Genomic DNA, 27712 nt, shown 5'->3' with positions numbered 1-27712 from the left:
GGGGGGATGCTGAGCCCAGCCAGGTGCCCCTGGGGCTGGGGGCTGCTCGCCCCCTCTTGCCCCCAGGGCCGTTCCTGGGATGCCGTCCACTGCGCAGACCGGGTCACACGGTGCCAGTCCGGAACTCAGCCCGGGGCCTGGGACCCCGGCTCATTCTCACGCCCATTTCACAGATGGGCGCCCGGCAGCCTCAAGTGCCTCCCAAGTTCCCGGGACCAGATTCGGCCCCGCCCGGGCCTCCACTGCCCAGCTCGGACCGGGGCCGGGCCGGGCCTTCTCAGACCGCCTCCCGGGCCGCTCGGGGCGCCCTGCGGGGGCATTGGCTGCCGGGCATGAGGGAGGCGGAAAGGCTGGCCAAGGCCGTGCCCCCTGGCACCGGAAACAGGCCAAGGCCGGGGCAGAAGCTTCCCACGATGACCACTGTCGGCCGTGGGACGGCACGGGGGGGGGGCCCTCGGAGCGTGGGGGGGGGTCAGCGCCCCGCCCTCCCGGCTCCGGACCCACAACCGCTAGGGGGCGCCGCAGTGCGCAGAGCGCGGCCCTGGAGGCAGGAAGTCCTGAGTTCGGATCCACCCGCGCACTTCCCGGCAGCGTGTCCTGCGAGGTCGTCCAGCTCCCGGGGCCCAGGGGACTCAGCGCCTGCGGGTCTGGCTGGAAACCCCGGGAGCCTGAGGTCAGGGCGGGGAGGCACGTGCTTACCCAGAGCTCCGCCCTCCCGGGACCGGGAAAGAGGGGAGAGCCGGGCCCAGCTCCGGGCGGGGCGGGGGGGGGGGGGGGGCGGAGAGAAGAAAGGGGGGAGGGAAGAAAGGAGGGGGGGAGGGAAGAAGGAGAAGGGGGGGAGGGGATAAAGGGGGGGGGAGGAAGAGAGAGAAAGGGAGAGGGAAGAAAGGGGGAGGGGGGAGGAAGAGAGAGAAAGGGAGGAGGGAAGAAAGGAGGGGGGAGGGAAGAAGGAGAAGTGAGGGAGGGAAGAAAGGAGGGGGGGAGGGAAGAAAGGAGGGGGGAGGGAAGAAGGAGAAGGGAGGGAGGGAAGGAGCAAACACGTGTTTATTAAGTGCCTACTATGTGCCAAGCACTTTACAATTCTCTCATTTGATCCTCACAACAACCCTGGGGTGAGGGTCTATTATTATCCCCATTTTACAGATAAGGAAACTGAGGCAAATTGGGTTAAGTGCCTTGCCCAGGATCACAGATTTGAATTCAGGTCTTCCCGACTCCAGGCCTGGCGCTCTACCCACTGCGCCACCTCGAGCCCTGAATGCATTGTAATCAAGTCACCAATAACAGTATTTTGGTATTTTAAACTCCATTATTTCTTTATTTTTAACCTTCATTTTTTACAGTTTTGAGTTCCAGATTCTCTCCCTGCAGCCCCTCCCCCGTTAAGAAGGCAAACAATAGGATACCAAATTAATGATAACAATTAGTAACAATAAGCACGCTGGACACTGGACGTGCAGCCTCGGCCTTTCTTACCTCCCAGCAGCCTCAGGAGGCGCGCTCTCCGATGGGGAAGCTGCCTCTCTGACCTCTGAGGTCCCTTCCAGCTCTAGATGCAGGATCTTCTTCCTCCCTCCTCCTCTTCCTCCCTACCTACTTCCTCTTCCTCCCTATTTTCCCCTCCCCCTCCCTCTTCCTCTCCCCCCTCCTCCCTTCCCCCAGCCTTGGTCACCATCATCACCATGACCGGCTCCTACGCTCTGTATTTCAGGTTCTCTGTCCTGGCCCTTCTTGTCTCTGACCAGGGGCCAGGGCTCTGAGCTCGGACCATAGGCTGGTGCCAAGCTGCCCGGGCACCCCAGCAGGGGCTCCCCACAAGAGCCCCTGCGGACTCCACATGGACTCTGAGCTGGGCCCTGCAAAGCCACCTAATCTCCGTCTGCCAGTGGAATCCTTAGTCGAGACTGGCAGCCGCAATTACCAGCAGTTAGGACAGGCTGTGGCTTGAAAGACGGCTGTTTTTTTCCTACTTTCTGACAGCTGAGGCTGAGCTCTGCCTTCTTTCCCACACTTGGGGCCCCCCAGGCCTCAGCCTCCCCCTCCCATTGCGAGGTGTCAGTGGCTTGAAGGACAACGGGCAGCAGCCGGGGCAGGGCCCCGTGGTGCCCACCGAGGAACCATGCCCTGGCCAGGCAGGGTGCCCTGGTCACAAGGTCCCCCCGGCGGATGCCTGAGATAATTACCCCTGCTGTTTCCACCCCCTGCCTGCTGAGATAGAGATGCAGCTGGCATGGGTTTCATTTATTGATGACGAAACCGAGGAAACCCTGCCCAGGGTCACACAGCGTGTGTTTGAAGTGGGATTAAAACCCAGGCTTTCTCCCCCACCCCACCCCCATCCCAGTTTAGAGGTAAAGACTAGAGCCCCAGAGGGGTCCAGCTTCCAGGTGAATACCCAGGAAGAATGAAAGCAGCCTCTGCCAGCTGGATGACCTTGGGCAAGGAAGGCCCTCTGGGCCTCAGTTTCTCTTTCTGTAGGATGGGAGCTCTGGCTTTTCTCCCTCTCACAGCCTGTGACTCTCTCTTCCTTCCCTCAGATTCCCCGGTACCCTCTGTTCCCCAGGGGCCGTGAGTCAGGTACCCGTCCCCAGCCCAGAGCAGCCCAGCCGTAAGCAGCAGCGATGAGTCTGCAGGCCTTCACGTACCCACTGCCAGAGACGAGATTCCTCCATGCGGGTGACAACGTATACAAGTTCAAGATTAGATACGGCAGCAGCATCAGGTACCTGAGGTGGCCCCGGGCCACAGTCAGGCCCCTCTCAGCCTCTGCCCACCCTGGGAGGGAGATTTCTTTTCTCTTTTTGAGGCAGTTGAGGTTAACAGTTGGTAAGTGTCAGAGGCCACATTTGAACTCAGGTCCTCCTGACTCAGGGCAGGGGCTCTATCCATTGAACCACCTGATTGCCCCGAGGGAGAGTTCTTTTGGAACAAACTTGGAGTCACAGAATCACATGATCTGAGAGCAGGACAGGACCTCAGGCCTTCCTCTAGCCAACCTCTCATTGGCAAAAGGAATTCCTACTGGAAGACACAGATTCAAATTCCACCTTCCAGCAGGGGCCTGGAAGGATCCAAGATGGGTGTGGGCCCTGTTCTTGACTGATTTAAATCTATAACCGTTCTTACAAAACAGAGCCACTGGGTGGGGAAGTCAGTGGAGCCCTAATCACTCAGTCAGTGAGTGTTTATTAAGCACCTGCTGTGTGCCTGGGACCATGTCAAGTCTTGGGATACAAAAAGAGGGAAAGGGCAGTCTCTTCTCTCTTATGTGGTATAATCAAGCATATGCCTGTTATCTCCTTGAGGGCAGGGTCCACGTTCTTGCTTTGTCTCCGCAGCTCCCCACACATAGTAGGTGCTTTATCAATACCTTTTGGTGAGCTGTGGGATGGCTTGGGCCTGAGTTCTCCAGGGCACAATCTACCCATCAGGCCCAGCCAGACTGGGGAGGCTTTGGGGCTGGGCCCAGGGCCTGCCTTGGTTTGGACAGGCTAATCCCTTCACAGAAGCCCCACAGGGCTTCACGGTTTAACTAGGACAGGCCACAGCAGCCAAGGAAACCACCTGCAGACACCTTGAAGGTCAGCTTGTGGTGCTGTGGAAAATACCCAGAATGGGGAGTAGACGATCTGAGTTCGAATGCCCCCTCGTCACTTACTACCTTAGGCCAGGTCCTTTTTCTGGGCCTCTGCTGCAAAACGAGTGGGTCGATGCTAACAGGCAGTAAGACTTGGGTCTCACACCGGATGGTGGAAGGGCCCTTAGGCCTCTTGTCCAACACCCTGGTTTTGGTCTCGGCTTGGAAAGGACCGTCTAGCCCCAGCACCATGTTTCACAAATGAGGAAGCTGAAACCTAGGGAAGGGAAGTTACACTGACAGACAGACCAAGTCAGAGGCAAGATTTGAACCCAGGCCCTTCCCTGCAGAATGAACGAATAAAAGTAGTGTTTAAGAACTTCCGGTGTGGCAGGCACGAGGCTAAGCCCCAGGGAGACAGAGAAGAAAACTGAGGAAGCCCAGAGAAGGTGCGGGCTCCTCGGGGGAGGGGGTGCCCATCACAAACGAGGCCCAGCTTCCTTGCGCCTACCGGATGAGCGAGAATTCAGTGAAGGCCAAACCCTGGCCAGCCGCCTGCATCAGTTCATGTGAGACTTGCAGCGCTTCTCTGAACTGCCCCAACGTTACTAATGTTTTCGTGTATACGGATGCTCCAAGAGCGTTAGAGGCATTTCAAGCCTTAATTACTTGATGTTTAGCTTTAAGTATGCGCTTGACCGGAAGCTTTAAACTGTATTAACCCTTGCAGACTTTTCTCACGTGATTCCTGAATCGCTGCCTCGGTACGGTCCACCAATAGCGTAGGAGTGTTCCTTTCTTCCAGTGACCTAACGCCAACCGCTCCCTTTTGCCATCTTTCAAGCCTTTCTGATTTCTGCTGCCTCTTCCTGGGCTGAAGACTGGCTCTGCTTGGAGACAAGGTCTCTCTCCAGAGTCTTCCATCATGACTCACTTGTTCATTTGCCTTCCAGAGGGGAAGAGGTAGCGGATGAGAAAATCATCAGCCAGGAGCTGGAGGTAGGGACCGAGAGAAGCAGATGTCCTTAGGTAAAGAGGCTCCTTTGTGCTGAAGGCCCCAAGGGGAGGGATTGCTCCTGGGGCCCGGGAAGCCTTGATGCCCACTGGTTGGCCTGGCCTCTTCCTGTATAGCTCGCTCAGAGGAGAAGGGGATGATTATACAAATTTCCTGTTTTCCTGGGCTTTTTTTTTTAAATGCATCTAAAGCCTCTGACTTTTCTTGTTCCCGCTGGCTGAAATGCCAGCACCTTCGATGCTGATGCAGCAAGACCTCTTGATTCTGCCCGAGGTCAGGGCAACCGGCAGGCAGGGCCTTCTGGCGGTGCCTGGCAGGAAGACGTGCTTCTGGAGGGATGGATCTTCCCAGGGGTCTGGCCAGCATCCCTAGCTCTGCCCCTGTCTGGGGCCTGACAATCCAGGAAACCCACCTGTAAATACCCAGGCCAGGTGACCACATCTTCCCCTTAACTAGAAACTCGCTCTGAGGCCAGGCCCTTTCTGTTGTGTCCCTGAAGTGTCCAATCTCCCCCCAAGCCTTGGCTTTGGCACCTGGTAGATACAGGGAGTGTTTTTCCTGTGTCATTGACCGCATAGAGACACCTGCCCTAATGTCCAAGGTCCAGAGTCACTGAGAACCTCCCCCTGACCAGCCAGAGGCCCAGCAAGCATCCCAGGAGGACGTATGGCAATGCATGACTCAGTAGCACATCCCTCCTGACTTCAGCCGAGAAGATGAATGAAGCGGTGGACCCAGAAGGTGATGGGGACACAGGCTGCTTAGCCAGGTGACCTTTCCTCGCATTGAAGAAACATTTATCCTGTTTTTAGGACTCCATTCGAGCCATCTTGGGGAACCTGGACAGTTTGCAGCCATTTACCACTGACCACTTCATCATATTCCCCTGTATCTTTTCTTCTGGGGGTGCTGTCTGAGCTCTAGCTCATCATGAGTCTATGGAAAACATGGCAGTGAAGGAAACCAAGGTGTCTTGAGGGGCATTGAGAGAGGCCGAGTGTCCAGGGGTCGGGGGGAAACCCAAGGGCAGGGAGGGGAGACGAGAAAGGGGGCCATATGTCCCACGGTCCTCTGCCCTGGTCAGACCACAACCAGAGCATCATGGTCTTTTCTGGGCACCATATTTTAGGAGGTGTGGGTAATCTAGAGTCTATAAACTTGTTTAAAGACTAGATGTCTCCGAGCAGAGGCTGATGGGTCACTTGGGGATTCTTGCTGAGTGATGTCTGGGTTGGGCCCACTGAAATCCCTCCCAACTTCCAGATTCTGGGATAAATGGGCCTTATTCACATTCCTGGGCCTAAGAGGCAGCTGCCAAAGCCTGGGCCCTTTTGGAGGGCAGGGAGGGGGGACCCAGAATCCTGCCCCCCAGGAGCATTCGGTCTCAGCTCAACTCCTCTGTGAGCTCCTTAGCCTGGCCGCACAGACAAGAGCAAATGGGAGCGGGTGTCGCACCTGAGGTTCAAACATGGAGCAGCCCTCCTGGAGCCCTACCCCTTTGTCTGCACCCTCTATGTGGAGAGGAGGGGCGTGCTGGCCGGTGAGTGGGTGGGGCTGGGACTCACTTGCCCGCCAGGCCCTGTGCCCTTTGGCTCCGAGAGGCAGCTGGGACCATGTGGAGGCCTGGCTCCCCACCAGGCCCAGCCTTCCTGCCCACTCATGGGCGGCTCTCTGGGCCTCATTCTCCCTTTCTGTAAAACAGGAGGATTGGCCATGATCGCCCCAAACACCCCATCCAGCTGTCCCGGCCAGGGCCTCCCCATTGGCAAAATGGGGAAAATAAAGCCTTCCCCCCCCTCAAACAGGGCAGTGGGGGTGCGATTCTCTGCAGCTCCCCAGGCCCTGGTCTTTAGGCACCTCCAGGATCTCCCCAGGAGCTTAGTTCAGGTCAAATTGATGAGCATTTATTAAGCTCCTAGTGCATTCCAAGCACTGTCCTGGGTCCTTGGGATCCAAAGAAGAAAAAATTAAATTGTCCTTGCCCTCAAGGAGCTTATCTTCTGGGACGCACACATGCAGGCATGTGCACTCGTGCACACACACACACACACACACACACACATACACACACATACATATATATATATATATGAGGGAGGGCCTAAGGGAAGGAAGGCAGAAATGACTCAGTTTACCATTTTGCTAAGGGCAGATCCTACTCAGAGGAGGGGCCCCCTAAATTCTGGGTAAAATGCTTTCTGATGCCTTTTGTACCTTGTACTTTTCTAGGGACCCCTGGAGGAGACGATGACCTCCCAGAAATGGTGAGTTCGCCTTTTCCGAGTCAGACGAAAACGTTCTCTGCCCCTGACCAAGGCCCTGGATTGGGGGTCAGAGAACTCTTAGTTTGCTGCTTTAGCTGTGTGACCTTGGACAAATCCTCGAAGCTCTTTGGGTCTCGGGTTATTGGACTAGATTATTCCCCCCCCCACCCCAACCCAAGGTCACTTCTAAACCTAGGATCCCATTAACCCGTTTCTAATGCTATGTGTCTCCTGGGAGCAAGGGTGGTGTTAAAGGTTCCTTTCCAAAAGGGGCTCCCCTTCACCCCTCCCTCAGCCTGCCCCTCCATCAGCTGACCGCCCATCTGCTCTGGGGCAAGGAGAAGCCCAAGGCTCCGGTTCCTATCTGAAGGGTGATGATGAGGAAGCAGAAGTGAAAGCCATGGCAGTAAAGAGGAGAAGACTGGAAGGTTGCAAGTTCCCCACAAGACAGGAACAGGAGAGGTCAGTGGGGTGGAAAACCTGAGGGCAGGTCAATTTTGAGTGAGCACTGGGGTTAGCCTGGGAGCTGGGGCCAGCCTGGGAGATAGAATTTTCCTGCTCTGTTCCCAGCTATGCCTCGGATGGACTGGGTATCCTTAGGCCTCACTGATTCTTGGATTTCTGTAGATAAAATTTGGCCAGGAAGTCTTACCTGCTTCAAGCATACACACATGCAGGACTCTTTCATTTCTAAAAATGGAGGTTGAAAGGTCTCTCTTCAGCAGTAGGCGCCTCTTACTGTGCCCACCCTGTATTCAGCCTGCCTTTATGTGCTACTGAGCTCAGTGCTTAGGGGGTCCAGTGATGAGTAAGACCAGCTCATGGGCCACCTCCTCCATGAAACCCTCCATGAGGTTCTGTGACTTGCCCAAAGTCACAGCTAGGAGATCTCAGGGGCAAGCCTTGAACCCAGGTCTTGTGAGGAAAGGCCTCAAGTAGCAGGAGGCAACTGAGCTGTGCTTTGAAGGAGGAGCCTGAGAGACAGTGGTGAGAAGAAGGGCTTGCCAGGCAAGTGGAACCACCTGTACAAAGACAGGGAGGCAGGAGATGTCAACTGTTTGTACTCCCTTTTGACTGGCCTGGGGGGTACATAAAGGGAGGTAGTGAGGCTGGAAAGGCAGGTGGGAGCCACATTGGGGAAGGTTTTAAATAGCAGCCTAATGAGTTTGTCTTTGATCCTGGGGTCATAGGGAGCCAGTGAAGGTTTTTGAGGAGGGGGCTCTGTGCTATAGGAATGTCACTTTGGCAGCTGGGTGGAGTCTGGGCTAGAGAAGAGAAGGATTGGCATCGGGGAAACCACTTTCTAGTAGGTTTGCTTGAGAGAGCCTTGTGCCCCGAGGCAGAACCTCGGCAGTGACTGTTGGCAGTGCCCAGTGAGTCTGTGGCTGAGCTGTGTAAAAATAACCTGCCTGCTGAAACATTCATGGAGCCTCTGGGTGGGGGCTCTCCTGAGGCCTCAGGGACCCTGCCCATCTCGTCTTTTTCAGGGTTGTGATAGGAACTTCCAGCAGGAAGAAGCCCCTGCCTCAGACCAAAAGGGTGAGCTCCAAAGCGCGGCCCCATGGCCTCCCATTGTCTCCTGCCCTGTTACCCAGTCTGGGTCCCCAGTGCCACCCACATGACTGGCCTGGCGTGTTCACACTGTCTGTCTGCTGTACCCCAGAAAAGAGCTGAATTATAGATGTGGTGTGGGGGGAGGGCCAAAGCCCGGCCTTGGCCTTGCCACAGCCCTGTTCCCTTTTCCTTCCCTGCCCTGAGAAATACCTCTGCAGGCCCCTCAATAGACAGCCCAAGGCTAAGGTCTGATTACTGGGGAGCAGAAGAAGCCAAAGGAGTCACGAAGGGGAAAAGCAGGGATGACAGTATTGTCTAGCCTGGTGCAGGCACCATCAGGGTGTGGGAGGAAAAAGAACATGGGGTCTAGATGCAGAAGACCTGAGTTCCAATTCTGACTTGACTCCTCACTACCAGCATGACTTTGGACAAAATCCTTCAATTCAGCAAAAGGCTGCAAGCATTTATAAGTACCTACCATGAGCTGGGTTCTGGGAGCACAGACAGAAAGGAGAAATACTTCCTGCCCTCGACAAGCTTACATTCTCCCCGGCCTCAGTTTCCCTCTCTGTACAGTAAGGAGTCTGGGCTTTCTGATCTCTGATGGTGGACTTGCCTCCCTGTGGCCTCATGAGATGGACATTATAAGGGACAGAGGAGGACACTGAAGGTCACAGGGATTAGATGGCTCCCCTAGGGCCCCACAGGGATTGGATGCGATGCCCGCTCCTGCCTCCCCCTCCCTCTCTCCCTGGGAGCCCCTGTTCCCAGAGTCCTCTCAAAGATCAGACTTTCAAAGTCAGGGCAGATGGGAGGAGGGAGTGGACAGCAGATCAGTCTCAGGGGCCACCCATCCCTGTCCTCCAGGAGTTCACAGATTAGCTGAGAAGAAGCCACTTTCTTGCACAATCAGGCCCCCCCTCCCCTTCTGACCACCCTCAGCCCCAGCCCAGGTGGGGAGGAGAAAGGCCAGCCCTCGAGGATGACCATGAAGGGCACATCCGCCTCCCTTTCTGTGTTTCATATCTTCCCTTCTCTCATGCCCCTCTTCCTGCTCAGTGCCCACACCCTCTTACTCAACACAGCTACCTTTTCTACCCATTCCTTGGCTCAGAAAAACGGCTGAGCCGCCCCAGCCCCATGGGAGGGGGGCAGGTGCCTGATGCAGGCCAGGAAGTGTCGGGGCCAGGCCCAAGCGAGTCTTGGGGTGAGGATTTGGCTCGAAGCAGGCTGCTCACAGGGCGCTCAATGCCAGTCCCGTGGGCTGGAAAGAGTTAACTGGCAGCCATGGTTCACTGCTACTCCTTTTTGGGGTGAGGCACGACGGTAGGTTTGAAGGCCAGAGGATTCTGCACGTCCTCTATATTTCCAGTCACTGGAAGAAAAACTTTGGCAAACAGCCTTGTGTTGGTCAGGGGCACTTGTTTCAGAAGGCAGTCCAGGGCAAGGCCTCATCCCTGTACCTCAGTTTGTCCATCTGTCCAGAGGAGGCGGTTAGGTGAAGTGGCCTCCAAGGCCTCTCCCAGCTTTGACTTCCCAGGTCCTAAGGGCCTACTGTGAGGGGCCACTTAATCCAACCCCTCGCCTCCTCTGCATTAGGGCTACGAGATTCTGGGATCCACGTTCAGAGCATCCTTCACAGGGGCCTCTGCAGCAGCCTCCAGCAGGGTGTCCCCCACCCCTGTTCCCCAGGGCTACCCAGCGCGTCCCTCCAGAGTCAGGATTCTGGAAGAGTTTAACGCTGCGCCTACTTTGGGCTGACTTGAAAAGATAAACCTTCGTGGGAATACGAGTCGAGTCTGTTTGCTGTTCACCCGTTTTCTGTCGTGTCTGACTCTGTGACCCCATTGGGGGTTTTCTTGGCAAAGATCCTGGAGGGGTTGGCCACTTCCTTCTCCAGCTCGTTTGACAGATGAGGAAACTGAGGCAGACAGGGTTAGGTGACTTGTGCAGGGTCACACAGCAAGTCAGTGCCTGAGGCTGGATTTGAAATCAGGAAGAGGAGTCTGTGTGACTCCAGGCCCAGCAAGTCAAGTTCCCAGGAACAAGACAGGTATAATAGGACAGGAAGTGTGACAAAGCTCTGGGGCTTTTAGTGGACCACAAGCTCAATGGGTGTCAACAGCCTGATAGCGCAGCTGCGCCTCCATTCCCCCAAAATGCTACTTTATTTTAGGCTGCATTAAGAGCAGAATACAGCAGGAGAGGCGATACTGCCCTTGTACGCTGTCCTGGTCAGACCACACATGAAGTATTGGGTCCACCTCTAGGCACCGCATTTTAGGAAGGACATGGACAGATAAGCTGGAGAACCAATGGAAGAAGGTGACCAGGATGTTGAGATGATGTCCAAGGAGGACAGGTTAAAGAAGCATGAGGAAGAAAAGACTTGGGGAGAACACACATCTCCAGGAAACTGGAAACTTTTCTTGTCTATCAGTGCCCCAAACCTAGCAGGAGCCTAATAAATGCTCATCGGTTGGGTAGGTGCCCACTTGTTTGGGCTCAATGGACCCCGAGGTTATGTGTTTCTGTCGCATTCCTCCTGTGTTCTCCTCCCACTCTGTTCACAGTTGAATTGGTAGGTTTGACTCCAGGGTTGTTAAGAAGGCACTGCCTCACCCCAAATATCTCCCTTCCTGGACAGGCTGGTGCCTGACAGCCCCACCCTCTCGACAAACTCCAGGCCCCAGCAGGCAGATGGCAGTCCCCTGACCCCTGGCAGACCTCTTTCACCCACCAACCCCCCCAAGACTAGAGACGCTGAGTCTGGTTCTGGGATGGAACAGGCAGCCAGAGATGAATCCCAAAGAAAATATATATGGCAAGCTTCTTACATTTGGGGAGTTTCTGTGAGCGTAAAGAGATGCCATTTCTCCAAACAGTCATTCCTATCGCTAGCCCAGAGTCTGAGACAGGCCAAGCACTCCACCGATGTTTGTGGAATTAGATCTGAAAGCTAGAGATGTGGGAAGAAGGGAGCTGGCCCGGGCTGCCCTGAGTTCTCCGGCCAGCCCTGGTAATGTTAGCTTTGTTTCTTCTCAGCGCTTAAACCCCAGTGTATCAGGTTTTGGGTGGGTCCATCATGAGTTGCTCAAATGTTAACTTTTTCCACAGACAGCAAAGTTAGGGCCAGATTAGCCGTGGGAAGTTGGGCCCCAGAGCTGAGCAGAGGTCAGCTTCTCAGTCCATCAGAGCCCAGATGTATTTAATATCTCCCCCCTTCCCTTTCCACCACCAGCTTCCCAGAAGGACAGGTCAAACGTGTCCCTGATTTCTCTTTTGGTCAGAACCGGCCTGGAGAAGCTGCCTCAGAAGACGAAGAGACTGAGGACTTTGACGCTGCTTTTCTCAGGGACCGTGGTAAGTGCCGAGAAATACTTTTCTTTGGGTGAGACCACCAGGGTCAAGGAGCAGAACTCACAGTTCTCAAAAGAAGAAACGTAAACCATCAACAACCATAGGAAAGATTGCTCAGGGTGAGAGGGACGTATGCTGAAAAGGCTCTGAGGTTTGAACTCGAACCCCCAAATTAGCAAGAATTTGTTCCTTTCAACAAAGGGGGACTGAGTGCTGAGTCTAGAGCTGGAAAGAAATTCAGAGACCATCTAATACAACCTCCTCATTTTCCAATTTTGGAAACCAAGGCCAAAAATTGTTAACTTTACCAATGTCATCCTAGCAGTAAGTGCCAGAGGTGGGGCTGGAACCTTTGACTATAGAATCAATGCTTTTAAGCAGGCAAACCAGGCACGCTAATAGACCAATAGCAAATTGGACCCATGGGTTGGTCTAGACATTCTGGAACATGCTTTAGAATTATGCCAGAAAAATCATGAACCTGTTTGTACTTTTCAGTCTAGCAGTCACAACATCAGGCATTTACCACAGAACGTTCACAGCAGTTCTTTTTGTGGTAGCAAAAACCTGGGAACGGAGGGGGTGCCCGTCAACGAGAGGCTGGCTGAACAAGTTACGGTGCCCTAATGTCATAGAATGTTATTGTCGCACAAGAAAAGAGGAGTGTGCGGAATTCAGAGACTCTCGGGAAGACCCGCTTGCACAGGTGCATGGCAGAGAGCTAAAGAGGCGTCTACAGGATGGTCCCAGGAACGTCAGTGAAAACAGCAGCCCCACGCCACCCAGCTCCCATGAGAAAATGAAAGCGCTCCTCTCTTTTTGGTAGAAACAGTGGATTATGGGTACAGGTGGTTGTATACTTTGACAGACACCGTGGCTGGGCTTTGCCCAAGTTCTTCTGTAACGAGAGAGGATTGATTGGGGGCAATATGTTCGGAGATGACTCTGATGGTTAAAAAAAGGCATAACAATCGAAGCGCAGACTGGGGGGCCATCATGAACAGCGACCCTATCTGAAGGGGTCTAGCCCACCTTTCTATCAATGAATTGATGCTACTGCTCCCTGTGGGCTGTTCTGTTTCCCTGTTTGGTCAGGCTTGATTATGCATCTTCTCTTCACTTCCTGCCCATTTCTGGGGATGGGTCACTTTCAAAGCCGAGAGGCCGCTATCTGAGCTTGAGGACCTTCTGTCACAGACGGAAGTTTTTGTGGAGATGCCCTTGCCGAGGAGTATGTCCTTGGAAGATGGCCCCACAAGTCTCTTTGGGCAGTTGGTTGTCCTGGGCCCACAGTCCTGGCCCAGGAAGGACACTTGGATGATCTGAGCTCAGGTGGGGCCCCTGCTTTCTCTTTGGCCAGCACCTTATCCCCTCAACTAACGGCCTCACTTTTCATGTCTTTGCTTCAGGTGCTGCCAGGGCAGGGTCTGGGTCTAGTCTGGGAGACCCAAAGGGATGCCCTCCACAGCCGATCGGCCCATCTTCTCCTGAGGGGCCTCCCAAGCAAAAGCATGCTGGATTTTGGGGCTTTCTAAGGTAAGGAGGGACTTCTCTCTCGTTTTGACTTGGAACCCAATCAGATAATCCCCCTCCACTGAAATGAGAGTCAGAAAAGAGAATACCCCCCACCCCCCCCCACCCCTGCCCCTGGCTCGAGAGCTTTCTGTCCTATGTGAAAGGTAACAGAAATGGAAAGTCTCAAGACAATCTTCTTAATGGACCTGAGATTCCAGTCACATCAGTCTTACTCAAAGACCTTCGATGGCTGCCCATTGCCAGCCAAAGAAGGTGTAGACCCCTGAACGTGTGCCTCACGACTGTCCACAGCCTGCTTCTCCTTTTGTCACTCCCCTTGTCTCACACCGACCCCTTCACATCCTCTTCGTATCCATCTGACATTCCCCCTACACTCCCTTGAGTCCAGCCTTCTGCTCCCCTCATCCCCTGGGTCTCCAGTGTGTTCTCCTCCATCGGGTTCTTCTGGGCCCTTACATACCTTTAAAGTCCGATGCAGTGGCCACCTCTTCTAGGAAGCCCTCGCCGAACCTTCACCCCTCTCTTCCCACTCAGGGAAACCGTCTCCTGCTCCCCAGATTTCTTCCAGCCTTTGCCCCAACTTCATTCTCCTTTTATTCTCCCTACATCTTTTCCTGGTCCTAGACTGTCAGCTCCCACAAGGCAGGGCCTGTATCTGTATCGCCAGTATCTGGGGTCTTTAAAACACCAATATCCCCCAATTCTTAATGCACTTTTATGCTTGTAAAGCTGTATTTGTTGGACAGATGAATAAGGGTTGGATTTAGAGTCCAAGGATCTGGGTTCGAATCTCACCCTGTCCCTTACTAGCCATGTAATATTGGCAAGCCATGTTTCCAGGCCTCTGTTTCCTCAGTTGTAACATTGAGGGAATTGGATTTGAGGCCTCTGAGGGCCTTTTCAGCTCTAAATCTATCATCCTTTGTGTGAATGGTTAAGGGTGGCTCCCTTTCGTGGGTCCCCCAGATGAGAAGAATCCTCCCCCTAACAGAGAGGGCCCCTTTTCCCCAACGTATGGAGTCTCAGTTACTCAGAGGTGAGGAGCCTGGCCCTGGCTCGAAGATGTGTCAGAGCTGTGCCTTGCCTCCCTACTGTGCCACCCTGCTCCTCCATGAGTCAATGACAGGCTGCATGTGGGCCACCCTGGTGACTAGACACCCAGTCCTTTCCAACCTTGCTTCTGTGCTTACCTGGGGGGCTTCAGAGGCCTCACCCCCTGCCATCTCCTCTCGTGTCCCCACTGGGCATGCCATCTGATAGCTTTCTACATGTTGACTCCCGTTCTATGTTTTCTCAGAACCCTGCATTCCAGAACGAAAACGGACCCGAGTATGGGACCCCAGACAGGAGGGGCAGGGGTGGGGGGCATGGGCTTTCTTGGGAATCCTGCATGTCATACCTGGAAGAGTCCTGGATTTGGAGTCTGAGGACCTGGATTCGAATCCTAGATCTGCCCCTCCCCTAGCCTGTGGATCTTAGCTCCCTCATCTATACATGGATGGCCTCGAGGCCCTTCCCAGGCCCAGTGTGTATCCTATGTCCCAGTCTCCAATGCATTTCTCTCTGCCCTTCCTTCCAGCTCCCTCTTCCCATTCCGGCTCTTCAGCAGACGGGGCAGCCAGTGATCCTGGCAGAGCACAGCGGCCGAGGAAGGGACTGCCTGTTCCTGAGTCACCCTCTGCGGTCTCAGCCCCGTCCCTCGGGCCCAGCCAGAGAGGACTAGCCAGGACTCTGCTTGTCCTTGGCAGCCACTGTTTGTTCAGAGTCAGCGGCTGATGGATAAATGCAGGGATTGTTCCTTTCTGGTGGTCCTCGAGGAGATTTTTACTGCCCCGAGAAGCGGTTTGGGTCTCTCGCGTCCAGCATTTAGGGTCCTAACAATACATTATTTATGACGGATTATTGACTGGACTTAGCAGAGTGAAGGAAAGGCGGCGGTGGCAGGGGTGGGGCGGCGGGGACTCCCTCATCTTGGTACAAAGGAATTTACTGGGGAAAAGCCTCCCCAGGCTCAGCTCCTGCTCGCTGGCAGAATTCTGTGCAGGCTCCCAAGTCTGAGCCTTCTTCTGAGGGAGTCTCAGAGAGGTGGCCTGCCCTGAGCCCATCCTGTGGGTAATGGAACTCCTGCGGGGGGGGGGCGGGGGGGAGGAAGGCGGGGGTAATTCCTTCCCCCTGATGCCAACACAAAGGGTCTTAGACCATGGTCTGGAACACTAAGAAGTCAAGTGATTTGTCTGGCTCACAGATACTATATCCAGAGGCAGACGAACACAGTTCCTTTGGTCTCTGAGGCCAGGCCTCTACACTCTGTACCTTTCTGCCTCGTAGGCGCCCTGGCCTCCCTTTGGGCAGCCCCTTCCTGCTGCAGGTCTTCTGGGTGGGACCACCCAGCAACCATCTCCTCTGCTCATCCGTCCCTTCCTAGGACTGTCCCCCATGGTCTGCCCAGCAGCCTCCCCCCTTAGCCAAACCCAGGCCCCCTTGGGCTCAAGCCTCACCTGTGCCCCTTCAATGCCTGTGTCTACCTGGGCAAAGGCCCTCCCTTCTGTGGGCCTCTGTTTACTCCTCTGTAGGCAGAGGGACTGATGGTGTGAGTCCCGATTCTGCCACTTAATGCCCATGGGAAGCCTCACACATTTCCCCCTCTGTGCCTCAGTGACACCCCCTGTAAAATGGAGACATGAATGCTTGCCCATGGGTGTGCCAAGGCAGTTACCCAGAAGGGGCTTTGTAAACCTCAGGGAGGCAGAGGCATTGCCCCGATGACTTTCCTTCAGGAGTTTGGGTCCCCTCTCCAGGCCTCTCTTTGGCTTGGCTGCGGCACTGGGTGCTTGGCACTCAAAGGGCACCAGGACCCCCAGGGAAGAAAAGCCCTGGGCATCATAGAGCCCAGGCTGGATGGGAAGCCTGAGGGTGCCTGCTCTCTCCCTGCTCCCTCTGTGCTTGGTCCCCCTGTCCTGGCACCTCAGTAACAGAGACAAGCTGGAACATTTCTGGGATGGTGGAGAACCCTCAGCCCAGAACAAGCCAGAAAGGTCTGTCCTTCAATCGTGGGCATCACTGATGATCGCCCAGACATGCAGGAGGCCCCTGTGGGCCCAGGAGGAGGAGAAGAGTGCCTGCTTCAGAGGCAGAGGACCTCTCAAACATCATAGCCCTGCCCTGGCCTCTGTTTGATGAGGAGCAGGCCAGAGGGCCTTTGAGGTTGCTTCTGGCTCTAGATCTGGGATCCCATGATCTTCCCCCTCTGACTTGGATCTCTCAATGCTGCTCCCTCCCTCCTCCTCACTCCCCAGCTCCACACTGGGGGATTCGAGTTTGGGGCCCCCACTTGGCCAACTATCCTCACCTTTCCTGGGCCCACAGAACTGCCCAGGATGCTTCCCACCTCTATCCATCTGCTTAGCAAGGAGGGGGCTCCAGAGCCGCACTGCCCCCCGACTGGAGCCCAGCGCTTCTTCATGGTCCCGGTGTAAGGGAGAAAAGAGCCCCTCTCGGGTGGGAGTTCCCCAGAGGCTTTCAGGGGAAAAGGAGGTGGGGGTGGTGAAAGCTGATCTCTACTGGAGGGTGTGGCCCCAAAGCCAGAGAGGGATAAAAGCAGGAGAGCACACCCCCATTCCAGAGACCCAAGGGAGGAAGGTTCGAGACATCAGCAGCCCCCACCCAGCATCTGCGGCTCCAAAGTGGTGAGAGTGCCCTGGCAGGACAGAGCTGAGCTTGGGTCCTGGGGCAGTGAGCGGGGGCAGGGAGGGCTGCAGAACGGCCCAGGGAAACCATAGACAGACCTAGGGCACACACACACCCTCAGCCAGCCAGCCACTCTATTCAGAGAAATGCCCAAGGACAACCCCCTCCACATACATACACCCCCCCCATACACACACATGCTCATCACACATACACACACACACACCTGCCTATGCTATTTCAGAAACCCATGACATGGCACTCCCCAAGACCTTGCTCATCCCCCTGCTGCTCCTGGTTGCCACAGAAGCCTGGGGTCAGGAGGCTGGGGTCCCAGGCTGTTACCTGCACCGTGAGTAACTGTGGGGAAGAGTGACTGGTCCTAAGCCACCTCGGGGAGAAGCCTCTGGGGACAGGACACATGGGAAGCTGGGCTCGGGTGGGGGGGTGCTACCCCAGAGTGGGGGTCTCAGCCAAGGAGCAAAAGTGACAGTCCCAGGGCAGGGAGAGGAGCAGCCCCAGGATGGGGGGGCAGCCTCAGGCCAGGGGCCTTAGCCACGGAGCCCCCTGCCCATCCCTTCAGCCATCAACGTGACTGTGCGCAGTGACCGCCAGGGCACCTGCCGGGGCTCCCACGTAGTTCATGCCTGCGTGGGCTACTGCGAGTCCAGTGCCTTTCCCTCGCGGCACTCGGTGCTGGCTGCCAGCGGCTACCAGCACAACATCACCTCGGTCTCTCAGTGCTGTACCATCAACCGCTTGCAGAAGGTCAGGAGCTGAGAGGTCGGGGTGGGGGGCGCTGTAGAGGCAGCATTGGGGAGGAAGCCCGGGGCAGCCTGAAGAGGTGCCAGGCCCAGCGCTGGGGTCCTCTCTCTCCCTGCATCTGCCCCCTACCTGCCCAGGTGAAGGTGGAGCTGCTGTGCCCTGGGAGCCGACGGGAACAGCTGGAGATCTTCACGGCTCGGGCCTGTCAGTGCGACATGTGCCGCCTGTCCCGCTACTGAGGGGCCTGCAGCCTTCCTCACTGGCGGGCTGCTCACCCCCCACCCCGCCCCAGCCCCCACCCCACTCCAGGATGGAGGGGCTGTGAACTGGGAGTTAGCACATCTGGGCTCCGGGTCCCTGGCTCTGCTGATGAAGTCAGTGGGCGATTTTGGGGATTCCCCTCCCTGGGGGTCCCTTCCCCCCCAGGTCCCTCCTGGCTCTGACCGTCCACCTTCTAAGGCCCCTTTCATTTCTGCCCTTCTCTGTCCTCTGGTCCCACTGAACTCTGGAACTGTGCGTTCTCAGGGCTAACCTTCTCAGCCTGCTACCATCCAGCTGGTTACCTGCCCCTGGCCTGCCCAGGCATCAAGCTTTGTGATCTCTGACATGGTGGGGGAACCCCTAAGTAAACTGACCAGTTCTGGAGTTTCTCTCTTTATTCAATCTGCCCCCAAGAGTGGGAAGAGGGGCCCAGATCATGATTCATGTAGGAACCCCCCCATCCCCAGGACCTTGGGAGCCCCTTCTCCCCTGCCCCCTCCCCTAGCCACTCCCTGCCCAATAAATAAAAAGGGGAAGAAGTTTTGCAGGAGGAGGGGGTACCCCAAGACTGAGGCTGGGGGAAGGGCAATAAATACATCCTGGAGTCCATGGGGCAGGCAGGGAGAGAGGGAAGGCCCTCGCGCTGGCACGAGGTGCTCCCAGGGTCCTGGGGAGGGTTCCAGGGTCATTTGGGGTGAGGTGGGAGGGGGGAATGGGGCCCCTGAAGCTACCGGAGCCCAGCCTGGGGGAGTGCCAACCCCTTGCTGACAGCTCCTGGGGGCCCTTAGCCCATCAAGTCCATTTGGGATGGCTGGAGGATTCTGCCCCCCCTAGATGCCCCATCTTCTCCCCTCTCCCCCCAGGTCTGACCGGGGTGGTCAGGTTGGGGGGCCTTGCCTCATACTCTGGCATTGCCCCTGGGGGTAGGCTGGGGGTTAGGGAGCAGTGGGGCTGGGGTGAATGGTTCATCTGCGTGTGTGCATGTGTGTGTGTGTGGCGGGGATGGGGGTCCCTCTAGCTCTGCTCCCCTCCTGGGGCTGTCCTGGCCCCAAGCCGATGGAGCAAAGCTTCATCTGTCCCCTGCAGCCTCCGCAGTCGGAGCTCCTCCAGGCCTTTCCACAGCTCCTGCCGCTCCTGGGCCTTCTGCTGCTCCCTGGGCAGCCAGGGAAGGGAGGGCAGGGAGAGAAAAGAGAGAGAGGGGCATTTGGGGTTAATGAGGCCCTACCTGCAGGTGCCCTTGCCTCAGCCCACCCCCATGCCCCCCACTCACTGCTGCTTCTCCAGTTTGTAGGAAGCTGTGAGTTCATCAAACAGCTTTCCATTCATCTCCATGAAGGTTTTAAGCACGTTGTAGATCAGAGACACGATGGTCCTGGGAGTGGGAGACAGGGAGCAGAGATGAGCCTGGGGAGATGGGGGAAGGGCCCAGGAGGAGGTGGCAGAGCTTCCTGAGGGTATCTGGGGCGGGCAGAGCAGCCAGCAAGTGTTTATTGAGAGTGGCCTATGTGCCAGGCACTGAGCTGGCCTCAGAAGCCAGCTCATCCCACCTCAACTATCCAGCATCCCTGTCAAGTCCTTGTCTAGAGGCCTCCCTCCAGAGACATGGAACCCATCCCACTGCCTGAGGCCTCCCTCCAGAGACATGGAACCCATCCCACTGCCCGGAGGCCTCCCTCCAGAGACATGGAGCCCATCCCATTGCCCAGAGTCCTCCCTCCAGAGAGATGGAACCCATCCCAGTGCCTGGAGGCCTCCCCCCAGAGAGATGGAACCCACCCCACTGCCTGGAGGCTTCCCCCCAGAGAGATGGAACCCACCCCACTGCCTGGAGGCTTCCCCCCAGAGAGATGGAACCCATCCCACTGCCTGGAGGCCTCCCTCCAGAGATGGAACCCATCCCACCTTCACTACTGATTAGCTCTTACACTCTCCCAGTTCTGCCTCTGGGGCCAAGCAGGATAAAACTGATCCCTCTTCTTTCGGCCCCACCCCTCCCCCAAGTCTTCTCCAAGTGAAAAATCCTCACTTCTCCCCCAACTCCAGAACGGAATCCGTAAGCCCCTCAGATGAGGTCTGACCTGAGTGGGGGACAAGAGGACAGTCACCCCCCGCCCCCATCCTGGACTCTCTTAGCAGGAAGGACCTATTTATCTAGGAATGGACCCAAATGTAGAACCACAAAATTTCAGAGTGGTGAAGGACCGCAGCAGATACAACAAGGACCTTATATGACCTAAGATTTCATCTGGTTCACAACTCATCTTACAGATCAGGAAAGAGAAGGAAAATGAGCCCCAGAGAGGTTAAGGGATGTACCCAAAGTCATCCAGGTATTAAGTGGCATAGCCACTTCTACAGTTGGGTTAAAAAAATTAGCTTCACAATGGGAAGCATTGTTAAATGTCAGCCTATCTGAAAAAGATCTGGGGGACTTAGTGGAATATAAGCTCCATATGAGGACAATGGGGCATCCAAGAAAGCTGCTGTGATCCTGAGTAGCATTAAGAAGCATAGCTCTGAGGCCTAGGAGAAGAGGCCTTCTGGGCCCTGCCCTGGGTGATTCCAAATGAAGCACTGTGTTCAAGGTTTAGGAAGGGCATCAAAAAGCTGCAGAAGGTCTAGGGGAGGGCAACCAGGTGGGTGAAAGGCCTCAAATTTGTGCCACAGAAGGACATGTTAAAGACACGGGGCATGGTAAGCCTGGAGAAGCCTCATGGGAAGGAACAGAAGAGCTGAGTTCAAACATTTGATGAAAGAGGGATTAGTCTGGGCTGGCCCAAGTGGAATGAACTGCCTGGACAGGAGGTGAGCTCCTCATCCCTGGAAGTCTCTGAGCAGGGGCTACAGGACCACTTCTCAAATGTATCCGAAAGAGGATTCCTTTTGTGTGGAGGTTGGACTAGACTGGGCTGCTGAATTCTGGAATTCTCTCAGAGATGGTGCTGGCGGGTTGGGGAAGGACTTTAGAACACAAGACATCTGGTGCTGGGAGGGGCCTTAGAACATGGGATATCAGGGCTGGGAGGGGCCTTAAAACATGGGATGTCAGGGCTGGGAGGGGCCTTGGAACAAGGAATGTCAGGGCTGGAGGGGGGAGAGGACTTAGGATGCAGACCATCACACCCACCATCTTCTACTCAGCTGTCACACCGCTGTTCCTAAGGGGCAGGTCTGATCATGTTCCAAACACCCCCCCGCCATTCAATAAACCCCAGGGACTCCCCAGGACCTCCAGGATCAAATATAAAATCTTCTGTTTGACTTGGAAAGCACCTCTTCCCCAGCCTCCCAACATCCAGCCTCCTGGCTGTACCCTGCACATTTTCATCTGGTGCCTCCCTTACACTGTCTCTTCTTTGCCCCACCTGGCCTCCCTGGCTTCCTTCAGGACTCAGCTCAAATCCCACCATCTCCTGGAAGCCTCTCCCGACACCCCACCCCCCCAGCTTCTGTCTACACTCGTTTGGGTGTAGCTGTTTGCATGCTGTGTCTGCTGCTGGAGGCAAGGGGCTGCTTTTGCCTTTCTCTGTGTCTCCCAGGGGGCTTAGGCCAGTGCCTGGCACACAGTAGGTACTTAATAAGTGCTTTTCGACTTAGAACTGGGAAGGCCCCTGAAGATCACATCAGCTCTAGAGGGGGCTTAGGACAGGCAGGCCTTGGTGGAAGGTAGCCCCTACTCCTCCTTGTCCCAGTGGGCACTCACGGGTTCCAATGCTCTTTGGAGACTCGGTAGAGGGTCCCGTACACAGCGGGCAGCACGGTGTGACAATTGTCCTCAATGAGGCTCAGGATGTACTCATTGTTCCAGAAATACAGAGCCCGCTCTGAAACCTACAGGAGTGGGATGGCAAGTGAGCCCCTGGGCCTGGGGAGGGGCCTTGGCCAGATTTCCTCCTCATTCCTCCCTTCCGTCTCCCCTCTTCCTTCTGCCTCCTCTCATCCCTCCGCCTCCCCCCTTTTCTTCCCTGTGCTGACCATCATGGTCACCATAGGCAGGGATGAGCCATCCCCAGATTCTAGACCTGGGCCCAAAGGGCTCTCCTCTTACATGGGAATCACTGAAGGAGACTCCACCACCAAAGCCAGCCCTCTCTACTATGCCAAGGTGTCCGCTGTCAGAGCTGGCCAGGGTCCGGATCTCATCAGTCCAACTCTCCGATTTTACAGAAGTGAAGACTAAGGCCCAGAGGGGGCAAGAAGAGCCCAGGCCTCCTGTCTCCCAGGTCAGGGGGCCCTAAGGCTGAGGGGAAACTACCCAGGGTGATGGGATGAGAAATTTAGCGGCCAGCTGGTGTAACTCCTACATTTACAGGTAAGGAAACTGAGGCCCAAAGATGTCACATGACTTTGTCCAAGATCACACAAGTGGTGCCTCCTCTTGGGCACCTTCTTTCTGGGCTTCAGTTTCCTTAACTGTAAAACAAGGAAGTTTGATCTCTAAGGTCCCTTCCTGTGCTAAATCATAGAGCCCTATGATCCCCAGAGAGCCCCCATGTGACACGTGGAGGCTGAGCTGTGTGATCACTGAGGTCCTGTCCAGCCTATGTGTCTGTCTGTCTGTCTGCCCACCCTCCCCTCTGTACCTGGAAGTGGGGGCTGGAGACACATCGAGCGACCTGTTTGAAGAGTGGTTCTTGAATCTTGACAAACTGGGAGGGCTCGATGACGTCCAGAATCTCCTCCATCTCCCCCAGGAACATCACCTGACAGATGGGGGGCATCAGTCACCCCCTTGTTGGAGAAGCCACAGCCCCCCTCCCCTTCTGAGACCCTCCAGCAGCCACCCTGCAGAGCACTCCTCCCCAGCCCCTCCAGCAGCCATCCCAAACAGTTCCCCTCCCCTGCCAAGCCTCTCCAGCAGCCACCCCACAGAGCACCCCCAATCCCTCCAGTAGCCATCCTGCACAGTCTTCCCCAATCCAGCCCCTCCAGTGGCTGCCCTGGTACCTCCTTCTGGGTGCAGGTTTTAGGCCAATATTTGAGCAATCCCCGGATCACCTGTGGGGCAGGGGGGAGTCAGAGAGAGGGAGCAAAGACCCTGCCACGCCCCCTCCACCCCCGAGAGGACGGGCCACTCTGGTGCCTTGGTCACTCACATGCTCGGTCAGGGTGGCATCCTTCTCCAGGAACTGTACTACGCAATATGCCAGCTGCAGAGGATGGGAGACAGACAGGCAGACAGGCAGGAGAAAAAGAACAAGGCAAGGTGAACCAGCAGCCCGCCAGAGAGGCAGGGCACAAGGAGCACCACAATACCAAGTGGGGAGGGATTATGTAGAGCTGGAAGGGACTTCAGAGGCCATTGATGTCACCCCCCCATTTCACAGACAAGGAAACTGAGGCCCAGAGAGGCACCACGACTGCGCAACATCCTGGCCAGGAAATGGCAAGGCCGATGCCAACCCCCTCAGATCAGCCCCTTTCCTCTGCCCCATGATGTTCCCCTAAAATTTCCAACAGGCAGGTTTGTTTTCAAATCTTTCTCTTGGATTAGCCTTTGTCCTCTGAACTTCACATGTGAAGTGAAGGGGATGGGCAGGGGTGGGTGGGGGAGGTATTTGAGGCCCTGAGTCCTCTGGTTCTGAGTGGGGCCTGGGCCTTGGGCCAGGAACTGGGGGGAGGGGGGCTCACCTGGGCATGGAAGTTGGAGAGAGATTTGACTGAATGTAGGGGAATCAGGACTCGCACCAGGAACTGTTTGTGCTCAGTCTTCAGGGGCAATGCAAACCCATTGATGATACTGTGAAGGAGAAAAGAGACATGAGGGAGGAGGGAAGAGGGAGGAGGAGAGGGGGAGGAAAGAGGAAAGAAGGGAGGGAGGAGGAAAAAAAAGAAGAGGAAAGAGAAGAGAGGAAGAGAGAGGAAAGGAGGAGGGGAGGGGGAGGGAAGAGGAAAGAAGGGAGGGAGGAGGAAAAAAAAGAAGAGGAAAGAGAAGAGAGGAAGAGGGAGGAAAGGAGGAGGGAAGAGGGACGGAGGGAGGAAGAGAGGGAAAGAGAAGAGGGGAAGGAGGAGAAAGGGAGAGGAAGGGAGGAGGGAAAAAGGGAAGAAAGGAGGAGAAGAGGGAATAGAGAGAAGGGGAGGAAGGAAGGAGAGGAGAGAGAAGAAAGAGGGAAGGGAGGAAGAGTAGAGGGGGGAGGTGGAGGGCTGGGAGGAGGCAGAAGGAAGAGGGGAGATGGAAAGGAGGAATGAGGAAGAGAAAAGGGACTGGAGGAGGGGAGGGAAGAGAAGATCCCAGCAGCTCAGCCTCAGCCCTGCCCCTACATGCTGGACAGCTCCCTGGGGGAGGCGCTGCCTTGGCCTGCACAGTATTGGCCAGCTGTAGGTCTGGCTCACCTCCCTAGGATCTCCAGCAGCTCAGCCACACCATTGAAATGCTCTAGCTCATAGATGAACCTGGGGTGAGGGGCAGGATGTAAGATGGGGTTTTTGAGCCCTGCCAACCTGCCAAAGTCCCTTCCTCCAGAGCCCCACAGAAAGCTACTACCACCTCGGGGTCTAGCCTTACCCATAACTCCACCCCTCTTCAAACCCTGCCCCTCCCAGAGCCCTGTCCCTGGCCTGCCCCCCAGCCAAGGTGCCCTCCACTCAGCACCCTCTGCACGGTTCCCCACCCTCAGCCAGCCCTGCTCCCTTTGCACCGCCCCCCCACCCCCACCCTTTGCATCCCACAGCCAAGGTCCAGGTGGCTTATACACTCACCGAAGAAAGATGTGGTTACATTGCTTCCGAATGTAAGCACGAAGGCCCAGGAACTTGCCATAGACCCGGTGCAGGATGGTTTTGAGGTACTCACGCTCCCGGGGGTCCTCGCTGTCAAACAGCTCCAGGAGCTGTGGGGCCCAAGGTCAGGGCCAGGGCTGGCGGAGGGGAGGCCCCAGGCAGCCTCAAGGCCCGATCCTTCCCTCCCTCCCTTGGCTGAGGGTCCCTCCATCCGGATCCCCAGGGACTGGACCACGCCCTCCCCTCCCTGCCAGGGCCTCAGTGCATCAGGCCCCTGGGCTCCAGCCTCACCCACCATCAATACAAACTTCTGGTCCACATATCTCTTGGCCACTGAGGGTTGGAAGTCTGGACTCTCCAAGAAACGTAGAAAAAACTCATAGACCAGCTGGGGAGGGGAGGAGATAGAGGACCTAAGCCACACAATCCAGTACCCTAGGCCCAAGTTTTCCTGCTGGGCCAGAGCGTTTGGACCTCTTTCCTCTACCCCAGGCCCAAGTACCTGCAGGTGTGGCCAGGAAGGCTCTAGGTTGGGTTCATCTTCTTCAGGGTCAAACTCAGGATTCTCACTGGGTGGCAGTGTCCGGAAGATATTCACTGAAATCTAAGAAGGGTCAGGAAGGCTCAGGAGAGGACCCCTTCCAAAGCTGTCCTTCATTGCTGCTAGCTAGGGGCCGCTGGAGTGCTGGGCTCAGAACCTGCTTCAGACACTTCCTAGCTCCGTGACCCTGGACAAGTAAGTCCTTGAACCTAAATCCCTGTGCCTCGGTTTCCTCATCTATCAAATCCAGAGACAGAACTTGATGGCTTCTAATGTCCCTTTCAGCTCTAAATCCATGGGCCTGTGACCCTCCAAGGGCAAGTGGTCTGACCCCAAGTGCTGCCTTGGGATGGAGTTGAGGGACCCAGGCCTGCTCACCATGCGGATGATATCCGGATACACTGGTTCAATGAGGACACCCCGGGTGCCCCCCACACACTCCACCAGTTCATTGAGGGCTGCTCGCTTCACCTCCTTCCCCTTCAGGTCAGCCACACAATCCAGGAAATCAAAGAGGACCCCACACTGGGCCAGCTTGCGGCTCAGGAGGTCATGGAGCTCGGAGGCTGGGACGTCTGAGGAGGGAAGCGGGGGCCAGCCTGAGCCCTGGGGGTTGGGCTCCAGCAGCATGGCCAGGGCAGTGGATGCCCCCGAATCCTAGGCCCTGCTCTATCCTCCCCAGGCTGGTCTTCCAAGGCCCTACTTGCCCCAGCCCAGCCCTGGTCCCAGCCGATTCACCTGTATCCCTGCTTGGCCCCCTGGCTCTCCCAGGGCCATGCCAAGACACCAAGCTCCCTGATTCTGCCTCACTCTTATTCTCTTGTTTTCCCTTCTCTGGACTCAAGTAGGAAGGTGACCCCCAGGATCCTCGGCTTTCTGGGGGCAGCTGCTACAGTTACTAGCTCTCTCGCCCTCAGTCCATTCAGGCCAGAAAACTGGTGTATGAGGCCAGGAGCCACACCAGGTAAACAGTGTCAGCTGCCTCCCAGGAGGCTGGGCTGGAAAGCTAGGAAAGTGCCTTAGGGATCCCCGGCTAGGAGCACACACACATCTCAGGAGCCCAGGGACTGGCTGAGAGCTCAGCAGGCTCATTCTGTTCCCAGCATCAGCAGAACCAGCTGAAGGCTGGGCCTGGGGCTCCCCAGCATGTTCCCAAGCTGGACTGAGGCACCCTACTCCAGGCTGGGATGCCCGGCTGGGTGACCCTTGAGGCAGGACCAGCCCCCCACCTCCATGGATGACAGGCAGAACAGAACATGCGTCAGCAAAGGGGGTCAGAGGGGCGGAAAGGGCAGGGCAGAGCCCCAGGGGACAGGCAGCAAAAGGGCAGAGAGAACCTGGCATCTGATCCTGGGGCAGCCCTCCCGGCTCCCAGGGCCCACTCACCCTTGAGCAGCGGTAGGGGGGTGAGCTCCTGTTGGTTGCTCTGGTATCGGAACTGGGAAGAGCTGTGGGAGCGCCTGGGCCGGGCCCGCCGGAGGGACCGCCGAGAGAAGCCATCTACTTTGTCCGGTGGGGGGACTGGAGATAGCCCCGGGGAGGAAGGGCTGGTTGGGGTGCTCGCTGGGGGCAGCTTGGTGTCCATGGTGACTAAGGGGGGCAGCAGCGTCAGGGGGCAAAGGGGGGAAGGAGTCAAAGCCTCCACCCCCCCAGATGCCCACTTTGCCAAGAGGATGCTGGGTAAAGTCCTGGCTAACAGGGAACCCCTAGCTGACCCATCCTGGCCAGGGTATGGACCTGGTGAGGAGTGACTCTGGTACAAGTACTACTCCCTTTGCCCCCCCCCAGGGCCCCACCAAGTAACCAGTCAGTCCCTGGGGGGCAGCTAGAAGAGGTGGGGGTCCTCAGGTGTCAGGCCCTTGGGGGAGGGGCAGGAGAAGCTGGTTACGGAGTTCTTATTGAGGGGAAGTCGAGGTAGAATGATCGTAGAATGATCCTAGATGTAGAAATAGAGGCAGTGGAAAGATAGATGGGGAGAGGGGGAGGGGGGGAGCCAGAGTAGGGAGAGAGAGAGAAAGACCAGGAAGAGAACTGGTTAATCTTCCTCTGAGGTCGGAGTGTGGGGAATGAGGAAGACTCCCATATTCTCTCCCCAAAGCTGGAGGCCGGGCCACTCACTCACCTCCCAGGGACCCAGGTGTGGGGGGGCCCCCTGAGGCTGGGTGCGACCCTCAGCTAAAGCCCCCCCTCAGGGGCGGGGGTGCACGGCGAGGGTCTGGCCCCGCTCTGGCCTGGGGTAGAGAGCAGAGAGGCAGTGCTCCTCGGGGTTCGCCCCAGCTGGGGAAGCCCGAGGCCGGGGGGTCCCCTGCGGGCGCTGGGGCATCCCCCACCGCACGCACCCCCCCTCCCGGGGCTGGGGCCAGGGCTGGGGCTGAGCCCGGGCTCGGGGTGCGTGCGGGGAGCTCCGAGCGCCTGGGTCCTGGGGAGCGATC

The 27712-nt window shown here is 56.5% G+C and overlaps 3 protein-coding genes across 6 annotated transcripts; 2 read left to right on the top strand and 1 right to left on the bottom strand.

Annotated features, from left to right (window-relative positions):
• Positions 1-608: 608 nt before the first annotated feature.
• Positions 609-15107, top strand: MAJIN (membrane anchored junction protein). 3 transcript variants are annotated; one of them, XM_036763656.1, is made up of 12 exons: positions 609-673; positions 2538-2722; positions 4531-4576; positions 5405-5480; positions 6019-6132; positions 6822-6856; positions 7152-7318; positions 8344-8395; positions 11701-11773; positions 12331-12476; positions 13180-13306; positions 14886-15107. In XM_036763656.1, exons 2-11 carry the CDS (start codon positions 2622-2624, stop codon positions 13303-13305), a joined length of 936 nt encoding a protein of 311 aa, XP_036619551.1. In that variant the 5' UTR covers positions 609-673; positions 2538-2621; the 3' UTR covers position 13306; positions 14886-15107. The 3 variants fall into 3 exon arrangements, with proteins under 3 accessions (XP_036619551.1, XP_036619550.1, XP_036619552.1); XM_036763655.1 differs by lacking the exon at positions 609-673 and having other exon boundaries at positions 2444-2722; XM_036763657.1 differs by lacking the exons at positions 609-673; positions 12331-12476 and having other exon boundaries at positions 2444-2722.
• A 2061-nt stretch (positions 15108-17168) lies between these two features.
• GPHA2 (glycoprotein hormone subunit alpha 2) lies at positions 17169-17997 on the top strand. The gene is made up of 3 exons (XM_036763667.1): positions 17169-17345; positions 17577-17761; positions 17896-17997. Exons 1-3 carry the CDS (start codon positions 17249-17251, stop codon positions 17995-17997), a joined length of 384 nt encoding a protein of 127 aa, XP_036619562.1. The 5' UTR covers positions 17169-17248.
• A 402-nt stretch (positions 17998-18399) lies between these two features.
• PPP2R5B (protein phosphatase 2 regulatory subunit B'beta) lies at positions 18400-27667 on the bottom strand. 2 transcript variants are annotated; one of them, XM_036763645.1, is made up of 14 exons: positions 27403-27667; positions 26667-27216; positions 25659-25855; positions 25242-25343; positions 25035-25127; positions 24719-24849; positions 24353-24412; positions 23651-23759; positions 23116-23169; positions 22967-23017; positions 22603-22722; positions 21723-21850; positions 19290-19391; positions 18400-19172 (listed from the first exon to the last, which is right to left on the bottom strand). In XM_036763645.1, the coding sequence occupies exons 2-14, from the start codon at positions 26863-26865 to the stop codon at positions 19034-19036; spliced, it is 1485 nt and encodes a 494-aa protein (XP_036619540.1). In that variant the 5' UTR covers positions 26866-27216; positions 27403-27667; the 3' UTR covers positions 18400-19033. The 2 variants fall into 2 exon arrangements, with proteins under 2 accessions (XP_036619540.1, XP_036619539.1); XM_036763644.1 differs by lacking the exon at positions 27403-27667 and having other exon boundaries at positions 26667-27376.
• Positions 27668-27712: the final 45 nt, after the last annotated feature.

This window comes from Trichosurus vulpecula, chromosome 6, assembly GCF_011100635.1.
Source record: "Trichosurus vulpecula isolate mTriVul1 chromosome 6, mTriVul1.pri, whole genome shotgun sequence".
NCBI lineage: Eukaryota > Metazoa > Chordata > Mammalia > Diprotodontia > Phalangeridae > Trichosurus > Trichosurus vulpecula.
The sequence above is the reverse complement of the archived record's forward strand: the minus strand, read 5'-3'. Positions and strand labels throughout refer to the sequence as shown.